The following is a 25,833-nucleotide window of genomic DNA, read 5'->3' on the forward strand; positions in this document are numbered from 1 at the left end:
GAGGGAGGGGGGAGAAGCAGGACACGTCAGCCCACTCAGGGGAGGCTGAGCAGAGGCGGTGGTGAGCTAGGCTGGGGAGCTGTTGATGGGTGCTCCGCACCCACCAATTTTTCCTTGTGGGTGCTCCAGCTGAGTGAGGAGTACTGATGAAGGGAACTCCTTCCAGGACTTTCCTGGGGTTGGTCCACCATCGCAGCGAGGTAAGTACCATCAACGGGATGGGAACAACCTTTTCCAGGAGGTCCCTGGACTAGGAGTAGACTGTCAGCAGCCATTGCTACAGGGGTCACATCCGGAGCATGGTGTGGTGCACCACATATGTACATGCTGCCATGTGACCTAGTAGGCACAGGCAAACCCTGGCCGTGGTCAGGGGAAATGTGGAGACTTTTGCAATGAGGTCTGTCAGTGCCCTGAATCTTTCCAGCAGCAGGAACACCTTGGCGCAGATCAAGTCGAGCACCGCTCCGATGAACTCTATCCTCTGTACTGGAACTAATGTGGATTTTTTTTGTCATTTTTTTGTCAACAGGCGAAGACGATGGCAGGTGGCTAATAACTTCGCAACATCCCTTTGGATCTGGAGCTGCCCTTGACTAGCCAGTCGTCGAGGTATGCGTAGATCTGGACACCCCAACATCTGAGGTAAGCAGCCACCATCGACATACACTTGGTAAATGCCCGCAGTGCCAAATGGAGGACCGCAAACTGATAGTGTTTGGGACCTACCGTAAACTGGAGGAAGCGTCTGTGTCCCTCAAAGATGGCGATGTGAAAGTATGTATCTTTCAGATCACGGGCTGTGTACCAGTCTCCTGGATCCAGGGAGGGGATGATGGAGGCCAGGGAGACTATGCGGAACTTCACCTTCGCTAGGCAGCAGTTCAAGTCTTGCAGGTCCAGGATAGGTCGCAGACTGCCTTTGGCCCTCGGGATTAAAAAGTAGTAGGAATTGAACCCCTTGTTCCTGTACTCTGGAGGAACGACCTCCACCGCACCTAGCTGCAGTAACCCCTCTACCTCCTGCGCGAGGAGACTCTCGTGAGAAGGGTCCCTGAAGAGGGAAGGGGAAAGAGGGCTGGGAAGGAGGAATAGGAAGTAACTGAAGGTGTAACCCCACTCCACTGTACTGAGGACCCATCGGTTCAATGTTATAGATGCCGACACAGGGAGGAAAGCAGAAAGGCACCTGGCAAAAATAGGTGAGGAAGGATACTGGGAATAGTCCGGTAGGTTGCCCTTGGGCATATCCTCAAAACGAGCGCTTGCCACCTGATTGAGGATTGAGCTTGACTGAGAGGCCTGCAAAGGCTGTTGGCTAGGATGCCGCTTGTAGCCTCTGGATTTCTTACAGGGAGGCTCCAGGTGAGGGTGGCTAGCCTGGCTCTGAGGTTGCTGCAGCTTAAACCGCTTGCGGGCAGGGCCAGAAACATACAGGACCAGCGTTTTAAGGGTAATGCGGGAGTCCTTTAGGTCATGGAGCTTACTGTCTGTCTGTTCCACAAACAGGGCTTTCCCATCGAAGGGAAGATCTTGCATCAACTGATGAGCCTCCGTGGACAAGCGAGAAAGGAGCAGCCAGGATGCCCGACGCATGGCGATGGCCGAGGCCATGGTTCGGGAGGCAGTGTCTGCCGCATCCGATGCTGCCTGGAGCTTTGCCCTGGCTGCAGTCGTGCCCTCCTCCATAATTGCCTGGAACTCCTTCCTAGAAGCCTGAGGAAGAGAGCCCTCGAACTGGCCACATGTTAAAATGATAGTGTCCCAGGAGGGCTTGATGGTTGGCCACCCTCCACTGGAGACTAGAGGACAAATAAATCTTATGCCCAAAAAAAAAAAAAAAAAAAAAAAAAGTCTAGTGTCTTGGAGTCTGTTCTTAGGGGTAGCCCCGGGTTGACCTTGTCGCTCCCTGTGGTTAACCGCTTCTACCACTAGGGAGTTGGGAGCAGGGTGGATGTACAGGTACTCATGGCCTTTGGATGGCATAAAGTACTTGTGGTCAGCCCCCTTGGAGATGTGTGGCAGGGAGGAGGAACTTTGCCATAGGGCATTATTGATCTTAGAGGCCTCATCATGAAGGGGTAGAGCCACCCTGGCCGATGCTGTGGAGCAGAGAACATCAAAGAGAGAGTCTGAGGGGTCCTCTAGGCTCCTCCACCTGAAGACCCAGGTTGGCAGCGACCCTCTTCAGTAGTTCCTGGTGCACTTTAATGTCATCCAGAGGAACTGAGGGAGGGGGCCCTGTTATAGCCTCGTCTGGTGCCGTAGGGTCCCCCCAAACCACTGGTGGCCCAGTGGCTTGTTCCCCTGCTCCCTCTTGGGCCTGCAGGGTCCTCGCGCCCAAGGCTTTGTGCACTGGAGGGGGTGGGGGGGAAGACAGAGAGGCAGCTGGTCTCTCTCAGGCTCCCAACACCAAGTGGGTGGACTGGGAGAACCCCGCAGGTTCCCTGGGTACCATGGCACTGGCCACTGCCTGAAACCACGGGGCCGGTTTCGGTGCTGACAACGTAGCCGTACTGCTGGTATCGGAGCTTGTCCCACCATCAGGGAACCTCACTCCAAACCAGGGCTGGATCCTGAGCAGTCGCTCCCAGGTGACCAGGACAGAGCGGAACAGTGGCTCTGTCCCGACTGATGCCGGTCACTCCACCTGGAGTCTCATCTGGAGCGGGGTCTTAGGGACCAAGTGGTGCTTGATGGATCCGTGACAGCTTGTCTCACGCTTGACAAGCGGTACCAGGATGAGGAGCAGGACTGGGAGTCGGAAAGGGCCCGGTGCCGGGAAGCACCTGCACGCAGTGATACCCTCCTAGGGGGATTGGCAACGGTCCGAGGATCGGTTACATTGATCCATTGACAGGTCCCTGGAGCGGTACCGCGGTCTCGGAGATACCAGGTGCCGGGACCGGTACTCCTGCCGGGGGGCGCATGCCTCTAAAGGTATGTGGCTGGCGACCTGCACCTTGAGCCTCTCTACCCAAGGTTCATGGACCAAATGGGGCTGCACTGCATCTGCCTTTTGCAGTCAGATGCATGGTGGCTACTGGAGGGCAAGCATTTGCAGGACATCCCCCACAATGGGGAATGGTGCTGCTGACGTGGGGACCGAAGCAGTCTGAATGCAGGTTTACCCCATGACCGGAGAACTGCAGGAGCCGGTGTGGGCAGCACAGGGAGGGACATGATCTCCTGTGCTGCCTGCAGTGCCTCTGGCGTGGACAGCACCCGGAGCTGACGGAGGCCTCTGCTGCTATCTGGGGTAGCTGGCGGAGTGCAGGTTGGGCTACATCGCTCCACCAGAGGTTGGGCCTGAGATCCTGACGTCAGTGAAGAGTTGCCAGGCCTTGGACCTTGATCGCACCCAGTCTTATCCTTTCCCTTGCGGGAGGTTGGAGACCAACCTCGCACCGCCTTCTTGGGCTTCTTGGTAGGAGCCATGGATGGGGACCAGTGCCGGTCAGTGGATGGTCCCGGTGGGGTGCTGTGTACTGAGGTCACTGTACTTGGTGCCTAGTTGGAGTGTTATTCCAGTGCTGGGGTGAGGGCCGACTCCATAAGGAGTGCTCTTAAACGAATATCGCACTCCTTCTTAGTCCTTGGCTTGAAGGACTTGCAAATTTTGCACTTCTCACTAATGTGCCCTTCACCCACGCAACGCAGACAACTGCTGTGTGATCACTAATGGGTATGGGCCTCTTGCAGCGATCACAGGCTTAAAGCCTAGGGACCAGGGCATGCCCCGTCCCGAGAAAAAGTCCCATTTGGGACCTACAAAGTCTCTAACTATAGCTAATGGATTTATAAACACTAAACAGAAAACCATATACACTACAATACAAGAGATAACTAGTTTGTACGAACAAGCAGCAACAGCACTAGCTGAAGCAGCAACAATTCCAGCACCATCACTGGCATCAAGAAGGAACTGAAGGGGGGGAAAACTGGCGGTGCCCTATATACCCTGGCATGTGCGCACCACTCCAGGGAGCGCCAGAGCTGGTCCCCTATGGATACTGCTGAAGGAAAAACTTCCAGCACTTAGTTGTGTGTGCTCGCCACATACACAAGTTGAATGGACATGAGCAAGCACCTGAAGAAGAATTTAAACCTCTCACACTGATGGAAACCAGATCTGGCCAAGGAGCACATCTAAGACAGGGCATATAGTCTGCATTAAATAAATGGGAGCTCCAGGTAAATACACCAGGGGAAAGTATCCAGGCTTATCAAGGAAATATAACAGACAGCCTTCAGTGGCTGGTACCAAATTGTACAATTGCAGCCTCCTCTACCAAGTGATCTAAGAATGAGATTTAATGATGACAAAGCATACAAATTCAATTTTATTTCCACCTACTGAATGAACAGATTGTTGGGATACAGGTTAAACAGCGGAGCTCCCAGTGAAAATTAATGTGACTTCAAAAATGAGCAAGCAAGAACGAGCATATTAGAAGATTGCTTGGGTTTTTCTAAAGAGTCGTTGATCAAAAGTGAAGCATTGATATCTCAAAATTACAGTATGTTCATAATGACCCCAGGGAAAGTTTAAAGCAAAAAGCTCACACAATGTTATGCAGGATCTTTTGCACAGTAGTCATATCAATTCAATTATAAAAACACTGATAAAGAAAAGCAAAGAGATTTCTTATGTTTAGCACGTATTTTGTAATAGCAGTCCCTGCTCTGTGGAAAAGATAAAATTCTTCCACCCCAAAAGCCTGGGAAAAAAGCCACCCAGGAAAATTCTCCATCAAAAAGCTCTACCATCTTGGAGAGGTATATTGAAAGCATTCTGAAAGTGTCACTTTACTCAAACATGAATGTCTACTAGCTTTATTATACCTCACAGTGAGTACATTGAAGTTTCCGTCTGCTATGGAAAAACCTGGATTCTCTACTCTTGCCAGACCAAATCCAAATGTGAGAACAGATAAGGTTAGGGTCAAAAGACGAGCCATTACAAACAGTAAAGCCCAAAAGGTAAATCTGAAAAGGAAATAATAAAATTAATGCGTCTTCCCCCTTGGTTAACTGTACAAAGCTGCCTTCTATTAAGCTTCCTTGAGCACTGAAATTTAAGATGAAAAGGAAAGGTATATTGAGATGAACAACAATTACAGGAATTCTACATCTAGTTCTCCACCCACAACAGTGAATTCTGCCACCCATCCATATACACTCAATTATGCCTCCAATAAAACTTCCCCCCCCCCAATATAGAAGTTAAATTTTATTTTCAAATGCGTGCTTAGAAATTTCCAAATGTGGGGTCTATAATGGCAATTACACGTATTGCCACATGAAATGCACGTAGAATGCACTACCTTTCTACTTTGTAGGTAACTTAGAGCAAAGTGACATCATTTTAATATCCAAGCTTGCAGAGAACACAAAATTTGGTGGATAAACATTGAAAAAGACAATGAAAAGTTACAGACATCTATTATGAATTCCCCAACTATTTTTCTTTTTAAATGTTAGTTGGCTCTAAGATAAGATCTCCATTATTTTAAAACATTAGCATATTTCAGTTAAAGACACAATTAAAATAAAAAAGTTAGATAACTAACTAAACTTTAAAGTCTTCCTCATCAACCCTCATCCTATATTCTGGAGATCTTCAAGATAGCCATCACTAGAGACACTGCTGAAGCCAAGAGCTGGAACCAGAGGCATGCCCAAAGGGAAAAAAAAGACACTACCATTGCTTGTCCCACATCCCTGCCAGTAGCCAGGATCAAGAATTTGAGGTCCTCCAACATGCAGCAATTTGGGGAGGTAAGCAGAGATTACTGACTGATTTGATTTACATTCTGAACGCTGCTGTCTCAGTGAGGATTGATCAGACCTCTCACAGAAGTCAGTAAGGGAGAAATTCATCTATTACCAATTTGGAGAGCAAAAGCTTTGGTTTCTAACCAGTTGAACAGGACGTGGCCTACTGATATGGTGACACTTAATCTAGGAAAATACCATGAGAACAAACTATAGAAAGCAGTTCTCAAAGATTTCAGCAGTACAGAAGTTTTTACACCATGCCACTTAAATTATTATTGGATAAAAAACTGGAACTATTTTCAAAATGAAAAGTGCATTCAGAATCTCAATTCAAACACAGCTTGTTCAATTAATCTCAAACTTAAAAAGAAAAATACCCAACACTCCTATACTCAGCCTGTGACAGCTCAAGCAGAAGTTGTTGGGTTTTTTTCCTCCTAGGAAAATAAGCCAGGGTTTTTGGAAAGCTATGAGAGTGGGAATTTATAACCTTAAATACGAAGTTACTAGTAGCCTGGAAGCCCGCATGGAGAAATGGCTCTTGATGGTTTATTGTTCAAGATTATTTTTATTATAAACAGCAACATTTTAGTTCTCCTAAAACACTCAAGATGCTTCTCTAACTCATCTTTTAAGGCGATAAATAAAAATAAGGAATGGAAACCTAAGATTAGGGTAGCACACAAAGAATGGTAAGTGTTTCCTAATCCAAGGAAGCCTGTCCCTATCCTGAAGAACACATTGTTTGATCAGGCAGAACGGGGAATACAACATAGTATTTGTATTACAGTAGTGGCCAGATGTCCTGATCAGTACTGCAGTCCTGTTACATTGGGTGCTACACAAATAAAAGTAGATAGGGTCCCTGGTCTGGAGAACTTACAGCCTAAGATGAACAACTTAAAAAAAATGGGGGAAAGAGTTGTTTGTTTGTTTTTACTTTATTTGCATTAATACATATTGACTTTCTCCAAATGACCTTCAGCCTAATTATTTAAATGCTGGTGTTAGGAGTTGAGACAGAAACAGGTCTTGGGTAGAGATATGGAGAAGAGAGTAGTAGCCTTACAGATTAGTTCAAAGAGGACTGTGTATGCATAAGAGGCTGTGTGGAAGAAAGCAAGATGACATTTGTAGAAGTCTCACATGAGTGGGCAGTCAAGTCTTGCACAGCTAGGAGCGTGGAGGGAGACACTACAAGAGATATGAGTGGAAAAGTGGAGCAGAATTGCAAACAGACATGAAGGTTAGGATTTGAGTAAAAAGTGTTCAGATTGATGCAGAGCATCCCTCTTATTAGTTACTTACTTCTTTCTTGTAAGTTTCATCTTCCTCCCCTTTGCTCTCACACAAAGTTCATTTCCTCCACCCTCATTCTACAAACCAGTCCTCTTGTCTTTCCCCTTCCCAGCTTTCATGCAAGTGTCCTTATAACTCTACATCTCAAAATAAGTGAGCAATTCACTCAAGATATAGAACAATTTTACTTTATATGCTGTTCGAAACTGTTGCCTTCCATAAATTATAAGTATTTTACTTTCACTTCCTGTCCACCCCTTGCAAAGAAAGAGCAGAATATAAAACTGATAATGCAAAGACTGATTTTCTTCCTATCATAAAAGTAATACACATTGTTTAGACTGTCTGTGCATTTATTACTATAAAATACTGGTATAATTCTGTCAGTTCTTTTGTTTACAATATTGGTTTACAATAATGAACAAAGTTCAAAAACACAAATAGATTCTGAGAGAAGTGTAGTGATTTTGGTGTCCATGTTACTTTTATTCTAAGGTGCACTTGTTTTTAAAACAAAGATCTCCATAAATATACTTGCAATGAAAAATATATTGGAGCAGGTAGGCATTTACAACAGAGATGGCTAATATGTACCCTAGACACGATTTTAACAAATATTACTTGAAAAATTATTATGATCATGAAGTGACAGATCTGTTTCCTTGATTCTACATGACGACACTGGAACTCTCATGGAACTCCAACCAAATAGTAATACTGGGATCACAGATATAGCTTAGGATGTGTGATGTCCTAACATTTGCTTTTTGTGTTACGTGCACACAAACATGTTTATGCCAATAGAAATCGCAATAAAGCTCTGAAAATTAAACACAGAGGTAGTAAAATAAAAATAAGATAGTACATGCAAAAATTACCCTTTCTGCTTGTTTTCATCACTGAAGTAGAAAAGACGTGAGGCATGAAAAATGAGCTCCACTAGATAGTGAGATACCAGCAAAATTAGCCCCAGACGTTGAAGGCTGTAATGGAAAATGAAGGTTACTTATTTGTAACAGAGATTCTTCAAGATGGCCCTGTATATTCACACTTGTGGGTACTGTGCTGCCTTATCGTAAAGCCTTCTTTTAGCAGTGCCAGCTTCAATGCTCCCACTCCTACTCCTACCCCCCTCCTCAGCATCACAACATACCCAAGATGAACATAGGAGATAGAGCACCCTCATCAACTCAATTCCTTCCACCACAAAGCCAGAGATACAGAATAAACAAATATTCTGACAGAGAGGGGAAGGCGATAGGAAATGTGAATAGGCAGAGCTCTTTTGAAGAGCCTTGGTTACAAGTAAATAACCTTCATTTTTTCCTTTGAGCAGCTCTGCATATTCCCATTTATGGAACAGACTGATAAACAGTGCTGAGACTAACCTAGAGGTGGACCCAGAGTCCTAGTTGAATGGAGACAAGCACTGCCTTGCCAAATCCAGCATTTGCCCTAGAAGCCGAGTCCAGAGCATAGCATTTAGTGAAAGTTTCCATCAAAGTCCAGATTGTAGCTTGCAACTTTCAGCAACAGACACCTACCTAAGACAAGCAAAGGAGGTAGCCACACTTGTCTAATAGTCTAATTGCAGCAGACACAAGAATTTTTGCCAGTAGGTAGCATTCAGTAATACATTGTTTAACCCTCTGAGAAATAGTTTGGGAAGAAATCATATACCCCTTATCATTCTTGGCATAAGACATAACCAATCTAGATGATATACAAAAAATTTAGTTCTTTCTAGGTAATAAGCCAGGGTCCTTCTGACATCCAAAGTATGTAGGACAGATTCTCACTGAGTAGAGTGCAGCTGCAGGGGGGAAACCTGGCAAATTAATGGTCTGCTTGATGTGGAAATGAGACACCATGTTAATTAAGAATCTGGGATCAGGTCTGAGAACTACTTATCCTTATGAAAAGACGTGAAAGGTGGATCAGCCATAAGGACATTCAACTCACTCCCCTTGCTGATGTGATAGCAATAAGAGAAGACATTTTGATAGATAAATAGTAGAACACTCAACCAGGGGTTCAAATGGCAATTTTACCAGCATGACAAACACCAAATTCAGGTTCCAAGAAGAGACAGGGATTTCTAACTGGGGGATACACATTTGATAAGACCTTCATAAATCTTTTAACTGAACAAACAAAACAGCAATCTACTAGACAGAGTATGATACGCTGAGACGGCTGCCAAATGAACTTTTAATGATAAGCTAGATAATGTACTTAAAGAATCAGGGGTTAAATACTCCAGAACACAAGGAATGGAAGCCAATGCAGGGGAATCAGATCTTCCCTTCATGCAAGCCTGAAATCTAGAAGCTGACGCCGCTTAAAATGGACCTGTAGACTGTATTCAAGAGTTAATTAGTATATCCTGTACAGATGAAAAACATGACTGCTCAAGAGTAAAGTCAAAGTCTGAATGCCCACACTATTTGGTGAAGTGATTGTGGGTCTGAATGAAAGATCCTGTCCTCCTGCTGGGACAGAGGAAAACACAGGAAGACTTCCAGGGAGTTAAAGGAGATTGGTAAACCACTGCTGACATGGCCAAACTAGGACAATGAGTATCATCTTTGCCATGCCCTGACAGCTCTCTCACTACCTTCTGGATCAATGGAAAACAAGAGGAAAGCATACAGCAACCTCTTTTCCCAGTGCAGAAGGAAGGCATCTGACAGGGGCTGACTGTTCCTGCCTACTCTTGAACAGAAGAGAAATCTTTTGTTGAACTTTGTTGCAAACAGGTCTACATCTGGTTGACCCCAACTGGAGAACACAGTCTGGACTAACTGATCCTTTAGCAACCACTTGTGCACCCAAGATCTGTCTCTGCTTAGATAATCTGTGAATTCATTGTTTTCCTCTGCCAGAGGTAGAGCAATGGGATAAACTTTGTGACTAATACACCAATCCCATAGACCTATAACCTCTGCACACAGGAGAGTGGAGTGAGCACCTCTTGCTTGCTGAGGTAATACATCACTGATATATTGTCCCTGACCTGGCTGCACAACCCTCTCCTGAAAGGTGAGGAAGAAACAATCTGAGAGCCAGATGAATAGCCCACTAATACGCTCATGTGCAGGTGTAACACTGAGAGACCCGGTCATCAGCGGGCGCGATTGAACCGGGGACCTCTGAAGCTTAATACATGAGCCTCTACCACATGAGCTACAAGCCAGCTGGCTCTTAGCTAAGGCTGTAGAGCAGATTCATTTTAACACACACACACACACACGATGGAACAGAACACCACACCCAGAAGGTGTGTGCGTAACACAGGGGTCTCTCCTGCACAGACCAGTGCCCTTGAACTGTCAAATGGAGATGCTCCACCTAACCTTTGTTTGATGTAGCTGAAGTTACTGTCAGGGATGACTGGAGCACTGAACTGTACACCTCTGAGCATATTCACCCTTACAGACCACCGTTATAGAGAGACTATAACATTCTGAGTCATGGTGATCAACATCTGAAGGCTGTTCTGGCTTGGTCTGTATTCAAGAGTTAATGTATTCATGAGATATCCAGTGATGCAGTCTCATTATCAGACAAGCAAATGGAGTCACAAAATGTAGCAGCTGCCATAAAGACCACAAGACCCAAGAAGAATTTCGTTCTCTGAGAGGAACACTGTCAAATCTTTTACATATGCTTGCTCATTTTGAGAAATCTGTCCTCTGGCAGAAAAGCTCTTCCTTCCACAGAGTGCACTATGGACCCTATAAAGGCAATCATTTTAAAGGGGCAGAGAATTGACTTTGGGCAGTAGAAAAGTAGCCTGAGGTCTGAAAAGAGATTGATTGTGAAGACAATATGATTTAACAGGTCTTCATGCACAATGCCCCTCAGTAGCCAATTATCCACATAGGGATAATGAAAATACCCTGATTGCTCAGATGATCCCCTATCACAGAGAGGCATTTTGTAAATACCTTGGGCATCATGGAGAGGCAAAATGGAAGCATCTTGTACTGGAAATTATGCCCAGCCACTATAAATCAAAGTACTTGGGATAATTGTGATTAACAGAAATATAAAAATACACATCCTTTAGATAGAGAGAGTTGTGAACCAATCCATGAGCAACAGTGAAGGGATTTATGGAGGCCAAAGTCAACACCTGGAAATGAAGCCTTTGAGCATATTTGTTCAAGTCCCTTCATCTAGTATCCAATTAAACCCCCACATCCTTCTTTTGAACCAGAAAATAAAAGGAATAAAAGCTCTGACCCCTTAAGTCAGGAGCCTCCTCGACTGCTCCTAAAAGAAGCAACTTTTCCACTTCAAGAAGAATCGCCTCATGAGAGGGGGGTCCCTAAAGAGTGAGAGGTAGGAGAGATGGGGGGGGGCAGCTATTTGAACTGCATGGCATACCAGGGGTAGTCAATTGGCAGACTGTGGGCCAAAACCGGACTGCCAGACGCCTCAGTTTGGACACACCAATGAAATCCATCTTCCTGGAGCCAAAAGTGAACACTGAATCTGATCCTAGCCCTGTAGCACAGGAATTCGACAGGATCAGTCAGTTGCAAATCATGAAGTATGGCACCAATGATGGTGGCCAAAATCTCTCTCGACTACTCCACCAGAGTCAGGACAGCTGGAGCCAAGTGCATGGCCCTTGGTTCAAACACATGTAGCCTTGGGAGCTTGACTTTGGGGGCATCCAGCCCCAGCATAGGGTGTGGATTCTTGGAACCCTTCAGTCCTTTCGAACTACTGGAAACCAAGACCAAGAGAGCTTTCTTGAAAAGGAGGAGCTGTAAGCAAGTCTCTGGGACTAAAGGTCCAGCAGATCAAACACCTAGAAAAGGAATGAGTTTCTCCCAGGTACTTGAGGCCCTGAACATAGTCGTGAGATGCTGGGAAGATAGCCAGGCAGGAAATGTACCTTTTGAAACCCAGGTTCTTCTGTTTCTTCAATTCTGCCATAATGCAGAACTGGAAAGAACTGCTAACTAAACTACATACCAACAACATTAACTACATCAAGAAAAGAGGCTCTGGTTCCAAAAAGACCAGAAAGGTTCACATCTGTCCAGGCATGTGGAAGGATCTGAGGTGGTGAGGTTGCTCCGACCCCTATATAGCCTTTGCTTAGTATGTCCTGATGTGAGGGGAGCGGGAAAGGTCATGAGAGCGATCTAACGGACACTGCTATTAGAAGGTTTTACCGTAAAGCACCACAAGGTGGCACAGTACCCATAAGTGGGAATATGCAGCGCCACATGAAAAATAGTAAAAAAAAAATTGATACTGGAATAATGAAGTAAAGCTTTTCAGTTAGTAACAATTTACAGATACTTACTTCAATACATAGGCACCACATATGTGAGCAATGTAAAGGCAGATATAGTATAGCTGTCTTGGTATATCTTCCTAAAATTAAGAGAAAACTTAAAGTTAAATTTTAGCTAACCTGCTTTAAAACCCACCATACTGAAATGTGTCAACCTTCCTTATCTTCCTCACTGCTGTACTTCTCTCTGTAAGGCAAAGGAATTCTATTTGAAGTGTGCACCCCATTTAAGTTTCCCACCAAGATTACATTACCAAACAAATCAAGCAATTCAAAATGTATTTTTAAAGTAAAGTAGCAAAGCTTTCAATTCATACCTTTCGAATCTTTTGAAAGTACAATTCTGGGAGTGCATGAAGCCAATAGGCAATCTGGCAGACATAGAAGAATTTTACCTGAAAACTAAACAATAATTTAGAAGGGAAGAAGTTTAGGATGTTAAGTGTTTAGGTTTTTAAAGGATACAATATTTTACCTCATTCCCTCAGAATAAGAAATGCTGACCTATAATACGCTATCCTATATATCAAAGGAATTGCAAACAGAAACTGCTTTATCAGATACTATCAAGTCAAGAAGTAATTTCTTGAATAAGTGTTTACAAATTTCCTTCCTATTTGCAAGTTCTAGATCACCTTTTGGATCATTTTTTTGTTTTTGTTTGCAGAGTGGAGGAACATGCACCTACCCACCCAGTTCCTTCAGTGGAAGACAGACAGGTTTAGTAATACTGAGTCAGGCAATAATCCTCTAAACACTTCTGCATATGCTTAACTTTACACTCATCGAAATCTGTGTGGCTACTCACATGGTAAAGTTAAACACTGGTACAAGCATTTCCAGGATGGGAGCCTAACACCCCCCCTCCCTCACGCACACTCACACTTGGAATACAGAACAAAGGATTTTCAGCTATTGGTCACTAATACAAATGAAAATGGTCTACATTGTTTATATTACCAAAACAAATTTCTGGTAGCCAACTGTCAAACAGTTAGAAAAAAAGAGAATAAAAAACACTTACAACATGCGAGAATGGGGATAGTCTTTCCATAACAAAGTAGGGTTTGTCATGAATTCTTCCTGGAAAAAAAGTTGTCATTTAAGAACTTTCATAATATTTTAGATGTGTATTTTTAAAACAAATACAGATAGCAATTTGACTTACTTACTGCAGTCAAAATACTTGCTCCCCAGGCAAATGAAAACAAATAGAAAAATGCTAGCTGCCCCGATTCATTGAATTTGCTGTGCTTCGTTTTTGACAAATGGAGACGTCTATTAATTTTCTGAAAACAAGGAACACATTTGCGGGTATAAAAAACAGATTAATATTTTACTTTATTGTTATTGGTAGAGGAAAAAAAAGCAAGCTACTTGGCACTTAGCCCTCAATTAAGTAGCCGTTACCTCCAAGATCTTCCATTCCTCATGTTAGGCTCTGATCCTGAAAAATATTACATGGGTGCTTAACTTTGTGTGTGAGAAGTCATACTGATGCCTATATGAGAAGTGCTTATGTACTTAAATTTAGTCATGTATTTTTTTTTTTCAGGATGAGAGCCTTATTACTTAGTTAGGGTCTGATGCTGCAGGTGTCATTGTAAGGCCAGATTGACCAGGCCCTTTATATTTCATATTTCCAGGTAATGGAGCTCTAGCATGCATATACAACAATGAAAATATCGGAACCTTAAGCAAGTCACAAATCTGAGAAGTTATTTGGCAAAGAGGCAAAAAATGAAAACCCAGAAGTTTACAGTCAAAACCTAACTCTGTAGATTTACAGCGATTGCAGAGGAATGTCAATGGTCACCATTAAAGACTGAGGTTAAAAAAAATTGCGTGGAAAACAAAAGTGAAAAAATTCACTAGTTAAAGAAATTCTTATGTTCTGCTTTTTTTCTCCCCCCCCCCCCCGCCCCCAGCTTTAGATAAAAGGAAGAGTGGAAAGTACATTTAGATATTAATTCATATTAAATCAAAACATTTCCAATAAAGCAAAATGGAGGAAGGGGGGCAGCATTTTTTATTTATTTATTTATTTTTAGTTTAAACAGTTTCTATACTGACTTCCAATTTAAAATTTTAGGGACACGAAGGTTCGATGTAGTAGACAAACTCCTGTTTTTTCCATCCACTTACTAATGGAGAATACTAGAAGAGTCAGAGAAACTGTGATTAAATATTATTTCATTAAATATATTGTTATATAGACACATTTCCAGAATCTAATAATATTTATATCGAATGACAAAGGAACCACCAGCATGTAATGCGTAAATACACCTACATGATTTTATTTTATTTTGCAACATGACTTATACAAGTGCTGGTGTTATCTTATGTAAGACTAGCAGAACAAACGTGTAAAAAACAGCCTAAATAAATAATTTACATAAGTAAATTATATTCCCATGGTTAACTTACATCTAGTATGTATTCTTGGATCACAGCATGCAGAATAATGGCTATAAGCATGTAGAAGAAGATGGTGGCAATATCTTTTGGACCATATTCATAGAAATGAATGGGTTCACTCCTGTCATCTGAAACAAAGTTTTAATTACTCCAAAAATATCTATTTGAATAGAACGCATTTACTTATGAAATGTTCTATGCAACAGAGAAAGGATAAATACCTTATCTACTTGTTCTCTGGCACATAGTATCCTACGTATCCAAATTCTTGCATCTTTGGCAAATTAATTCTGATCCCCCCTCAAATAGTTTGGAGTATTCCCCACCCCAAATGCAAACAAAACTATAATTGTAAGACTGGAAGGGAAATGCTGTGGGTAGTACCATTGTGTGTCAGCCTCTATTAGTTCTTTCTGGCCTACGCCATAGAAAATATAGAGACCCAGCAAAATTCCATCTCAAGAAGTGTAGCTGTATGGAGAAAGGATATTACCATCAATGTATGGATCTATGTAGCTCAGCTTCATGGATCAATTATAAGTAAGTAATTTACCCTCTCTCTAAAAAGGGCATCTTACATATCCACTGAAATTTAAAAACCTGTTCCATACTTTCTCCACCCATACCCAACAACCCTCGAAGTTCACATGCAGGCTCTTTCCCAGCAATTCACTTCCCTCTCCCTCAGCTTCTCCATTAACCCTAACTTCCCCAAGCCTTTGCACTGCTTCTGAGGGGTGTGGGAATTATGGTTCTGTATTGTAATTTAAATGAATTATTACTCAGAGTTCTGTATTAATATGCCTAGTAAGGAACCTATTTGTCAAAAAACATTTCCTGAATCTTTTGTGTTGTCTGTATTGTTACAGACATACTTGTTGACATGTATTTTGAAATAAATGACAGAAAATAATTGAAACTGATGTGCTTATATTGTGTTATTTTGAGAAATAAAATATACAAAATTTTGCAGAATTTTAAAGTATTGTGTGCAGAATTTTTAATTTTTTGGCACAGAATTCCCTCAGACATAAGTTTAGTGAAAGAATAAAGCAGAATCCCATTGCTTACAGCAGAGCACATTTATTCCCCCCCCCTTTTGGGGGAGGGAAAGAGCATCTGCCTACAATTCAGTGGTTCTCAAACGTTTGTACTGTTGACCCTTTCACATACCAAGCCTCTGAGTGCGACCCCCCTTATAAATTAAAAACATTTTTTATATAGTTTAACACCATTATAAATGCTGGAGGCAAAGCGGGGTTTGGGGTGAGGCTGACAGCTCATGACCCCCCAATGTAATAACCTCGTGATCCCCTGAGGGGTCCTGACCCACAATCTGAGAACCCCTGACCTACATATTCCATATCCATCACTGCTTGCAAACAGTAATGTATGAAAAAATTAGCTGGGGGTTTCTGCTAATCAATGAAGCAAGGTTGGTGAGGTAATATTCAATTACAAGCATAAAGGCTTTTGCCCAAAAAGATAATGAGCATAGTTGTTTTGTTTTTCCTAGACTTGGAATATTTTGTTTTCTGTAAAAACAGCAAATTTAGTAAACACAATATGAAAACATTACGTAAAGAAATACTGAATGCACAGGGAGGGTGAAGAGAACAAGTGTAAGGTCCTTTCAGTACAGGCGCCGACTTTTGAAAGTGCCAGGGAGTGCTTGACCCCTGGCTCCGCCCCCACTCCACCCCTTCCCCCAAGGCCCCACTCCTGCCCGCCTCTTCCCGTCCCTGCTCCACCACCCTGCCTCTTCCCACCCCGTTCTGCCCCCTCCCCTGAGAGGGCCGTGTCCTTGCTCCTCTCCCCTTCCCCACCAGAGCCTCCTGCCTTCACGCCACGAAACAGTGGATTGCGGCGGGAGGGAGGGAGGAGGAATTGATTCATGGGGCCCGCCAGTGGGCAGGAGGCTCTGGGGAGGGCCGGGAGCTGACTGGGGGGCTGCCAGTACCATTTTTTCCCCGTGGGTGTTCCAGACCCAGAGCACCCACGGAGTCGGCACTTATGCCTTTCAGGCATAGACAGGTTATTCTTATTATAGGCAATGCATGTAGCAAAACCTGTAGTTAAGATTGTCTGACACTTACCATTTAAAGAGCCTGTGTTCAGTTGCTTATTACTGTGTTTCCAGACTTTAACTGTTCAGGCTGAAGTTTCCCATGGCAGGTACCTGCCTCAAGCTGATTCCCCCCCACCCCAGTGTTTCAGATAAAGTGGTTCAGTGATTTCTAAGGATGAGATTAGGGAAGTATGCTATTTTGTTCAAATTAAATAAATCTTATAACCATTTTGTTGAGAAGCTCTAGTGTTTCGATGCATCGGAGATGTGGGTGCAGACATGTATTCAACTCAGCTGTCCGCACACCCAAGTCAGTGTAGGATGGTGCTCGTCCTCTCCCCTCATAACCCCTCTCATGGCTACATAAGGGCAGCACTGCCCGGACCCTCCGTAGTTCCTTTGAACTCCGTAGTTCCTCCCAGCTGGAGACTCCGATGTGGAGGGGCAGAGCATGGGTCATGCCATACATATCTGCACCCACATCTTGAAGAGCAACAGTTACAATACAGGTAAGCAACAGTCTCTTCTTCGACTGCTTGCAGAGTTGTATTCCACTCAGGTGACTCACAAGCTGTTCCAGCAGGAGGTGGGCTCAGAGTCTTTAATCAGTTAGTGCGCAGAAGTGCATTCCAAAAATTTACGTCCAATCTTGATGCCATGGTGATAGTGAAATGCCTAGCAAAAGTATCCACAGAAGACCATTCAGCTCTGCAGATATCCACTGTTGAGACATCACTAAGCAGCACAGCAGATGTCCACTAAGCTCTGGTTCAATTAACCTGCAATGATTGTAGAGGTGTCAACTGAGCCACTACATAAGCGGTGGTAATGCAGAGAGTAATCCCCTTGGATATGGTCTGCATGGAAACAGACCTGCATGGCCTTCATTTGCTCAGCATAGGACACAAAGATTCAAGGTGATAAACGAAATGGCTTATTTCTCTCTAAATAAAACGCTAAACACCACCTGACATCTAAGTTATGTAGATGCTGCTCCTTTGCACTTGAATGTGGTTTGGGAAAAAAATATAAGTAAATAACCTGATTAAAGTGAAACACAGATTCCACTTTAGACAAAAAATTGGGTGTAGTCTTAAAGCACTGCCTTGTCCTTGAAGTATACAGAGGATCTTGAAGTGTACAGAGGATCTGCCATTAAGGACTGCAACTCACTAACTCTTCCTGCAGGTGTTATAACCACAAGGAAGGCCATTTTCGGAGAGAGGAGAGCATGTGAACATGTTGCTGCTGACTTAAATAGTGGACTCATCAGCGCTGCCAGGACTGTATTAAAGTCCACAATGGTACTGTTTTTTCCACAGGTGGGAAAAAATGGATAACACCCTTAAAAAAAAAATTCTCACCATCACAGGGTGTAAGAATATCAACTTCACTTGAATAGGAGAATGGAAAGAGGAGATCGCCACCAAGCGAACCTTCAAGTAGCTCAGTGAGAGACCTGAAGATTTCAAATGCAGCAAATAATCCTAAAAGTGTCCTGAATCTGCACTAATGTGGGCTGAATGTCTTTGGATGTTGCCCAAATCAAAAACTGTTGTCCACTTAGACAAATAGGTAGAGTTTGTAGTTGGTTTTCTACTATTAAGCAGAAAATCTCTAACTACCTCCAAGCATTGCTCCTTCCTTTGATCTAGCCAGGCAGCCTCCACACATTAAGGTGCAGACTACTCAATGCTCGATACACATTCTGGCCATGACGTTGAGTGAGAGGTTTGGGAGGTCAAGCTGACAGAGAGGGGAGGTCAGAAAACCAACGCTGCCTCAGCCATGGGAAGAATAGCAGCCAGGGTAATCATGCAGAATCTCATGTACTTGCTTATGTTTGTGGAGAGCGTGGAGACTGAGGATAGGTCTCATTCCTCCCTTGAATCTGGGGGATCAGGAAGTATTGGGAACAAAACCCCTTTCCATAAAGATAAGGAACCTCCTCTATAGTTCCTAGAGTACACAGGGTTTGTACCTGCTGTAACAGCAGTGACTCACGATAGGGGTTCCTCTAGAGGGACAGGAAGATTGGAGGGTGGAATGGATAGGAACAAATGGCGTAACCCAATCCCACAGCGTTTAAGACCCATCTGTCCATATTTATTGTCTCCCAAGCACTGTAGAAGTGAGACAGCCTATCCCCAAATATTTGGAGCATGGATATGACATTGACAACAATGGTGCTGCTCTCGAAACGCCACTCAAATAGACTGTCTAGCTGAAGAAGGAAGAGGACAGACCATTTGACTAAAACTAGACCAAGAAGGTTTCCTCCTCCATGATTTGTGCCCCTTTCTAAGGAAATCTTGCTGCCTCATGGGGTAGGCGGACTGATGAAAATATCAGTGAGAACAATATTGCCATTGTTGGTTCCCAAAATGCAGTCTCTTTGCGGCTTGGTTATAAATCTCCAATGAGCGTAGCATGGCCTGCAAGTCCTTGAAACGATGTACTGTCTCAGCAGTTGCCTCCGAGGATAGGAGATAGGATAGCTGCCCCACAAGAAGGGCAATGTTTAAACCCCAGTCAGGACATCCCACAGGGAGAAACCATCTAAGTAAGGGTACTAAACTATAAATATGTACAAAAAGTTACAAAGAGCTGTGAAGACAAGTGTGAAGAAAGATCACACTAAGCGCTGCAACTTTAGCTGGGGGCAGTGAGAAGGAACTGAGAGGGGGTCAGGCAGCACCACCCTTATATAGCCATGGGAGGGATTATGAAAGGAGGAGCATAAGTGCTGCCCCTACTGATACTGGTAGGCAAAATTCTCCAACTTTGATGTGCTAGGCACACACGCGCCTGAGTGGAATACATGTCTTAAACTACTCAAAGAACACTGTCTTGCCTGTGCTCTCACTGCTTCTGTTACTGGCTTCCAGGCAGCATGGAGGAAAAGGAGGAAGTCTAACAGGAATGCAGAAGGGTGAGAAAGGAATGTTGGGGTGGGAATGGGAGCATGAGGGTGGAAAGAGGATTACAGAGGTCTATAACCACTAAAAAAAACCACTCCCCTTCAGAATATGGAATTAAACCCAAGACTTGAGTCTCTATATTCCTCTGCTCTATATTCATCTTCACTTTGCCCTATTGATAAACTGTGCGAATCATCCCCTGCTTGTGGCTGGCCCACATGGAGATAACAGTCTCTTACTGCTACCAATTACTCTGTTAGTTCAAGTGGTGGATATCTGTAGAGTGGACATAAATGTCTGAGCCTTGCTGGTGACAAACTAGGGTCAAATTCTGCTTTTTCAGTGTTGTGGGGTTGTTGGATTATTTTATTTATTTATTACACCCAAAATACACTATGCTGAAGGAATGTTAAGATTGCAAAATTAAGTACTGAAGGGTGCCAGAATTAAGGGTGCCCATAAAACCATAGTTCAACCTCCTGCTGTGTATACATTATAATACAGTCTTTAATTACATGACCATATGCTATTTTTTCCCACAGCACCTCTGCCTCTGTCAGTGCAGAGAAAGGACAGTGCTGTAGGAATGAATCAGAGTTGTACAGTGTATGAGGCTGTTGTCTATAGGACTGCTGCCTCATTTGTTGCAGGAGTTGGAAGATGTGAGGTGTCTCATAGATACAGAGAGAGGAAAATGTGATTACACCTACAAAAATTGGTAACAAGACTCAAGGGCAGGTGTAGTTCCTGAAGTTATTTTTTAAATATATATTGGATAGATTTCAAGTCAATTGTGTAATTTTAAAATAAATTTATCTGATGGGATGTGAAGCGAGAAGTATTCTTGTCAGCAGGTTAAAGAAGTATGGGCTGGATGAATGCACTATAAGGTGGGTAGAAAGTTGGCTAGATTGTCGGGCTCAACGGGTAGTGATCAATGGCTCCATGTCTAGTTGGCAGCCGGTGTCAAGTGGAGTGCCCCAGGGGTCAGTCCTGGGGCCGGTTTTGTTCAATATCTTCATAAATGATCTGGAGGATGGAGTGGATTGCACTCTCAGCAAATTTGCGGATGACACTAAACTGGGAGGAGTGGTAGATACGCTGGAGGGCAGGGATAGGATACAGAGGGACCTAGACAAATTGGAGGATTGGAACAAAAGAAATCTGATGAGGTTCAATAAGGATAAGTGCAGGGTCCTGCACTTAGGACGGAAGAACCCAAGGCACAGCTACAGACTAGGGACCGAATGGCTAGGCAGCAGTTCTGCGGAAAAGGACCTAGGGGTGACAGTGGACGAGAAGCTGGATATGAGTCAGCAGTGTGCCCTTGTTGCCAAGAAGGCCAATGGCATTTTGGGATGTATAAGGAGGGGCATAGCGAGCAGATCGAGGGACATGATCGTCCCCCTCTATTCGACATTGGTGAGGCCTCATCTGGAGTACTGTGTCCAGTTTTGGGCCCCACACTACAAGAAGGATGTGGATAAATTGGAGACAGTCCAGCAAAGGGCTACAAAAATGATTAGGGGTCTGGAACACATGACTTATGAGGAGAAGCTGAGGGAACTGGGATTGTTTAATCTGCAGAAGAGAAGAATGAGGGGGGATTTGATAGCTGCTTTCAACTACCTGAGAGGTGGTTCCAGAGAGGATGGTTCTAGACTATTCTCAGTGGTAGAAGAGGACAGGACAAGGAGTAATGGTCTCAAGTTGCAGTGGGGGAGGTTTAGGTTGGATATTAGGAAAAACTTTTTCACTAGGAGGGTGGTGAAACACTGGAATGCGTTACCTAGGGAGGTGGTGGAATCTCCTTCCTTAGAAGTTTTTAAGGTCAGGCTTGAGAAAGCCCTGGCTGGGATGATTTAATTGGGGATTGGTCCTGCTTTGAGCAGGGGGTTGGACGAGATGACCTCCTGAGGTCCCTTCCAACCCTGATATTCTATGATTCTAAGTATGTGAGTCAGACCTCTGATATCTTATGCCATTATTCAGGATCTAGCTATTTTAGATAGTCATCCCTGAAGTAATGTCTGTAACTTTTAAAGACAAAAATAAATTAATCCATTTAAGAACATAAGACAATGTGTGATTAAAAATGGGAAACATTTAGGAAACCACGTTCAGAGTTACAAAATATTCTACTTGGTATGAAAAGCACCAAGTTATAAAAAGCAAGTGGAAGGCACACCATGCCTAATCAAGTGAAGCTGTGGTGCAATAGCAGTATTAACTATAGCAAAAAAAATCAAAAGTGGTAATTGCTTATCACTAGTGAAGAACTAGGAGCTTAGGTGTTATAATGGTGAGAACATTAGAAATCCCCAAGACAAAAAAGAAATAAGAAAGATTCTGTGAAATACAAGTGAAATGAGTTAGCAGTAAGACCATTATTATTTATAAATGGAGAACTTTTTATAATTGGGTTGTTATGCTATAGAGAAATAGACGGTGGATTTGCTTTATTCTTACCAGTGGTGTACGTAACGTTGTACTGCACAGTAATAAAGATGATGACATACTTGGCTGTGACCTGAAATTTAAAAAAAAAAAAAAAAAAAGAGAGAGAGAGGAAAAATAGAAAAATTGGCCACATTAACATTCAAAGTTTTAAACCCACACTAAACTACAAGCATAGTAATTCCAGAGCCCCTAAACGCTCCTTCTCAGATGAAGTCTATAAGGAAGAATATGAAATCAATTAAAATAAATTTTGAGGGAACACAGTTACTTTAATGCAAACAGTTATTAATATTTAAATATATTTATGAAGCAGAAACATATAAAGTTAAAGTAACTGGAACTTGGCAAAGAAAGTGGGGATGGGTCCCACTCAGCCAGTCTTGGTTAAAGTTTATACTACTTGCTGATAGTTGATACCATCCACCATTGATGATTTCACACACTCACATCCACTTTTCAAATAAATCATTTAACATGTGTGTCTATGCTATATGGGGCCATGACTTTACTTCTGTGCAGGGGTCAGACTAGATCATCATGACAGTGCCTTCTGGCATTAAAATCTATGAGTCTATTTTAGCTTAAGGCTCAATGTCATCCTTCTCACACCACTTTACAAAATATTTTAAATGTTGTTTTCAGAACAGAAGGTACAGAAATTAAAATGACTTTCATTTTCTCCAAAAGTAAAATAGATTCTTTAAATCCTATTAATATTAGTCAAATGAGTAAGTCCAGCAGACTTTTAAAACTAGATTTTTATACCATGCCCATCACTGTAGCATCCAAGTACCTAGGCCTCCCATAGCAAATAAATCTATCTGAATGTATGTATTCAAATTCCTGGGACATAAAGCCAGAGATGGATACCCACGAATCACTTGTGAATTTGAATGAGAGAGAAGCACACACACTGTTGTAACATGCACAAAGTGTAATCCACTGTACGCTCTCTTTTAAATTGACCGGCATTGGAAAGATTTATAAGGAAATATGAGTCATACCAGAAAAAGCTTTTCTCATGTATTATGAAATCTATAATTTCTAGTAACATGGATATAAGGATGCACAGAAATATACAGTTATGTAAAATATACACAAACTCAACTAGCACTGAGGAAGCTGCAGTGGCATAACAAATTTTTTAAAAAGTAAACATCCAAATTTAACGAATGGGTCAAAACTGCACATGAATCCCTTGTGTGAATAATTAAGTTATACTGTTTGGGGTACATACATGTGAACCTCCTATACCAGAAGACCTAGAACGTAAAGGAACTCTCTTTTAAAAACAGTTCTCAATGGGAAAAAGGAGTTCTGTCTTTTTCTCTTGTGAAATGACAGTTTGACTTGTCTCCCTGCTGTGGGAATGGAAGCCAAGTGTCTGCTACCAAAAGACAAGTAAGAAGAATATATTGCCATGTAGATGCAAGTGCCAACAATACCAAATTAAAAGGAAAGAGGCTAGCAGAGCCCTCCCATGCCCCTTAGTGAGCCAGGCATGGGCCATGACCAAAACACCATCTGTTCCAGATCACTACATAGGCTGCAGCACTGTAATTCCCAGAGGGTGGTACCTCCCCTTCACCTGCAGCAACACCAGAAGGCAGCTCCTTTACAGCCAAAGGGAATACTGAAGACGTTAGCAGTTCTGACATTTGCATGTGGTTCTGTGGGGTTGGCGTACTGACTGTTGGGTGGGGGAGAAGTCTGGGCACTGGGCTTCAACTGCCACATTCCTTCATTTTCAGTTTTTACCAATTTTCCCCCAATTTTTTTCAAGTTTTTAAATAAAACCCAATAAATTCCTGGGAAATAATTAAAAATCAAAAACAAAGGGCCTTATCCATAGTTGAGTTCTGCACTTCCAAGGATTCAGCCTTTTAGGTATAAGAGTGTGAAATATAGCTTATCCTTCCCCAAGTTATAGCACGTAAGAGTGGAATCCACAAAGCAACTTAGGCTCCTGACTCCAATGGAAGTTAAGAGCCTAAGTTGCTTTGTGGGTTCAACTCTTAAGGCCTGTCTACACTTCGAGGTGCTACGGTGGCACTGCTATAGCACTTCAGTGAAGACACTACCTATGCCAACAGGAGGACTTCTGTTGGCATAGGCAATCCACCTCCCCAAGAGGCGGTAGCTAGGTTCCGTCAACCTACTGCTGTCTAAACCAGAGGTTAGGTCAGTTTAATTGCATTGTTCAGGGGTGTGGATTTTTCACACCCCTGAGTGACAGTTATAGTGATCTAATTTCCTAGTGTAAACCAGGCCCTTGATCTCTTTGTACAGAAAAAAAATGGTCTGAGAACTTACATGTAAATTGGTTAGAGTTAAAGTTTTCAAATGGGTCCTTTAAGAAATTTAGCACTATCTGCCAAACCATTCCACACCCACAGCCCCCACAAATGATTTAATTGCAGGCACTGTCTATCTACACTAACAATTGTCCAATAATGTAAATTTTGGGTAGATCTAGTAAAATGTAGTTTTTTAAAGGATTTAGGAATAGTAGTCAATTTTCCCTTCTTTGTAACTGGAAGTTTTTCCTTCAAAAGAAACTGAAGAATAGTGTTCTTAAGAAAGCTTCAGAGGAGAATTTACCTCTTTCAAAATGGCTGCTATCTCATACTGCCCTCAAAAGGGACTGAAGCCACAGGCTTTCCTTAGTAAAGATGTCAACTGACTCTATTCATCTACTCTTTTTTGCCTTCTGACTTCATAAGAAAATTCTATCTTCTCTGAATGTAACTTGTCTTCACCTTTGCCCTTCAGGCCAGAGACGGTCTTTTTCTTTCTTTGCAGAGCACCCAGCACAATGGGACTGCCGTCCTCGTAATTTGAGCCTCCATAATATAAATATTGACTACTGTTAAATGCAGCCAGTGGCCTCAGTCCCATTAAGAACAAATGGTGATGGAAGGTATGAGTTTCTCTGAAGAAGATTTTATATGCAAGCCTACGCTGAAGGATAAATCTTTTGGTTATAAAGAATATTGGCAAAAAAGGAGGACAGAAAAAAAAAACACAACAAAACAAAACAAAAAAAACCCCAAAACAAAAATAAAAACAAAAACCCCCCACACCTTAATTTTAAAAGTTTCTTTAAAAAAATTATATATATATGAATACACACATACACACACACACACTTGTTGCACTGTATCTATTCAAACAGGCGGGGTAGGAGTATGACACTGGGGTGTGTGCACACAGGGAAGTGTAATGAAAGATGTGAGAGCAGGAGTGAGTGATGGGAAAAAAGAATGGTTACTTACCCTACAGAAATTGTGGGGTTTTGAAATGTTATAGTTAGTATGGATCCCACTGAAGGTGCCCATGTGCCTCGTGTGTGAGATCAGATATTTTTCAATAGCAATCTCTGTCAAGGCCACACATGCAGCCTGTGCCTCCCCATACTCCGATATGAGGGCATAAAAGGCTGTGACCCTCCCTCAGTTCCCTTATAATTCAAAGCCCATGTTGCAAAGAACTTCAAAAAGCAGGAATAAAGGGTGGGTCATGGAGCCACATTGACTACATCATCTCAAAAAACAAAACAAAAAAAA

General features: G+C 42.8%; 1 protein-coding gene across 4 annotated transcripts in view; it reads right to left on the reverse strand.

Annotated features, from left to right (window-relative positions):
- The window catches only part of LOC125622121 (translocating chain-associated membrane protein 1), a 52,831-nt gene that overhangs the window by 11,292 nt on the left and 15,706 nt on the right, over window positions 1-25,833 (reverse strand). Inside the window, exons 2-9 of one of the 4 annotated variants that reach the window (XM_048819738.2) lie at window positions 22,277-22,337; window positions 14,828-14,946; window positions 13,570-13,686; window positions 13,422-13,480; window positions 12,715-12,799; window positions 12,407-12,477; window positions 7,959-8,063; window positions 4,846-4,989 (exon numbers count right to left, since the gene is read on the reverse strand). In XM_048819738.2, coding sequence (XP_048675695.1) covers window positions 4,846-4,989; window positions 7,959-8,063; window positions 12,407-12,477; window positions 12,715-12,799; window positions 13,422-13,480; window positions 13,570-13,686; window positions 14,828-14,946; window positions 22,277-22,337 — 761 coding nt within the window. The remainder of the gene's footprint in view (window positions 1-4,845; window positions 4,990-7,958; window positions 8,064-12,406; window positions 12,478-12,714; window positions 12,800-13,421; window positions 13,481-13,569; window positions 13,687-14,827; window positions 14,947-22,276; window positions 22,338-25,833) is intronic. The other 3 variants (XM_048819743.2, XM_075118778.1, XM_048819742.2) reach the window with 3 other exon arrangements.

Source organism: Caretta caretta, chromosome 13, assembly GCF_965140235.1.
Source record: "Caretta caretta isolate rCarCar2 chromosome 13, rCarCar1.hap1, whole genome shotgun sequence".
NCBI classification, from domain to species: Eukaryota; Metazoa; Chordata; order Testudines; family Cheloniidae; genus Caretta; species Caretta caretta.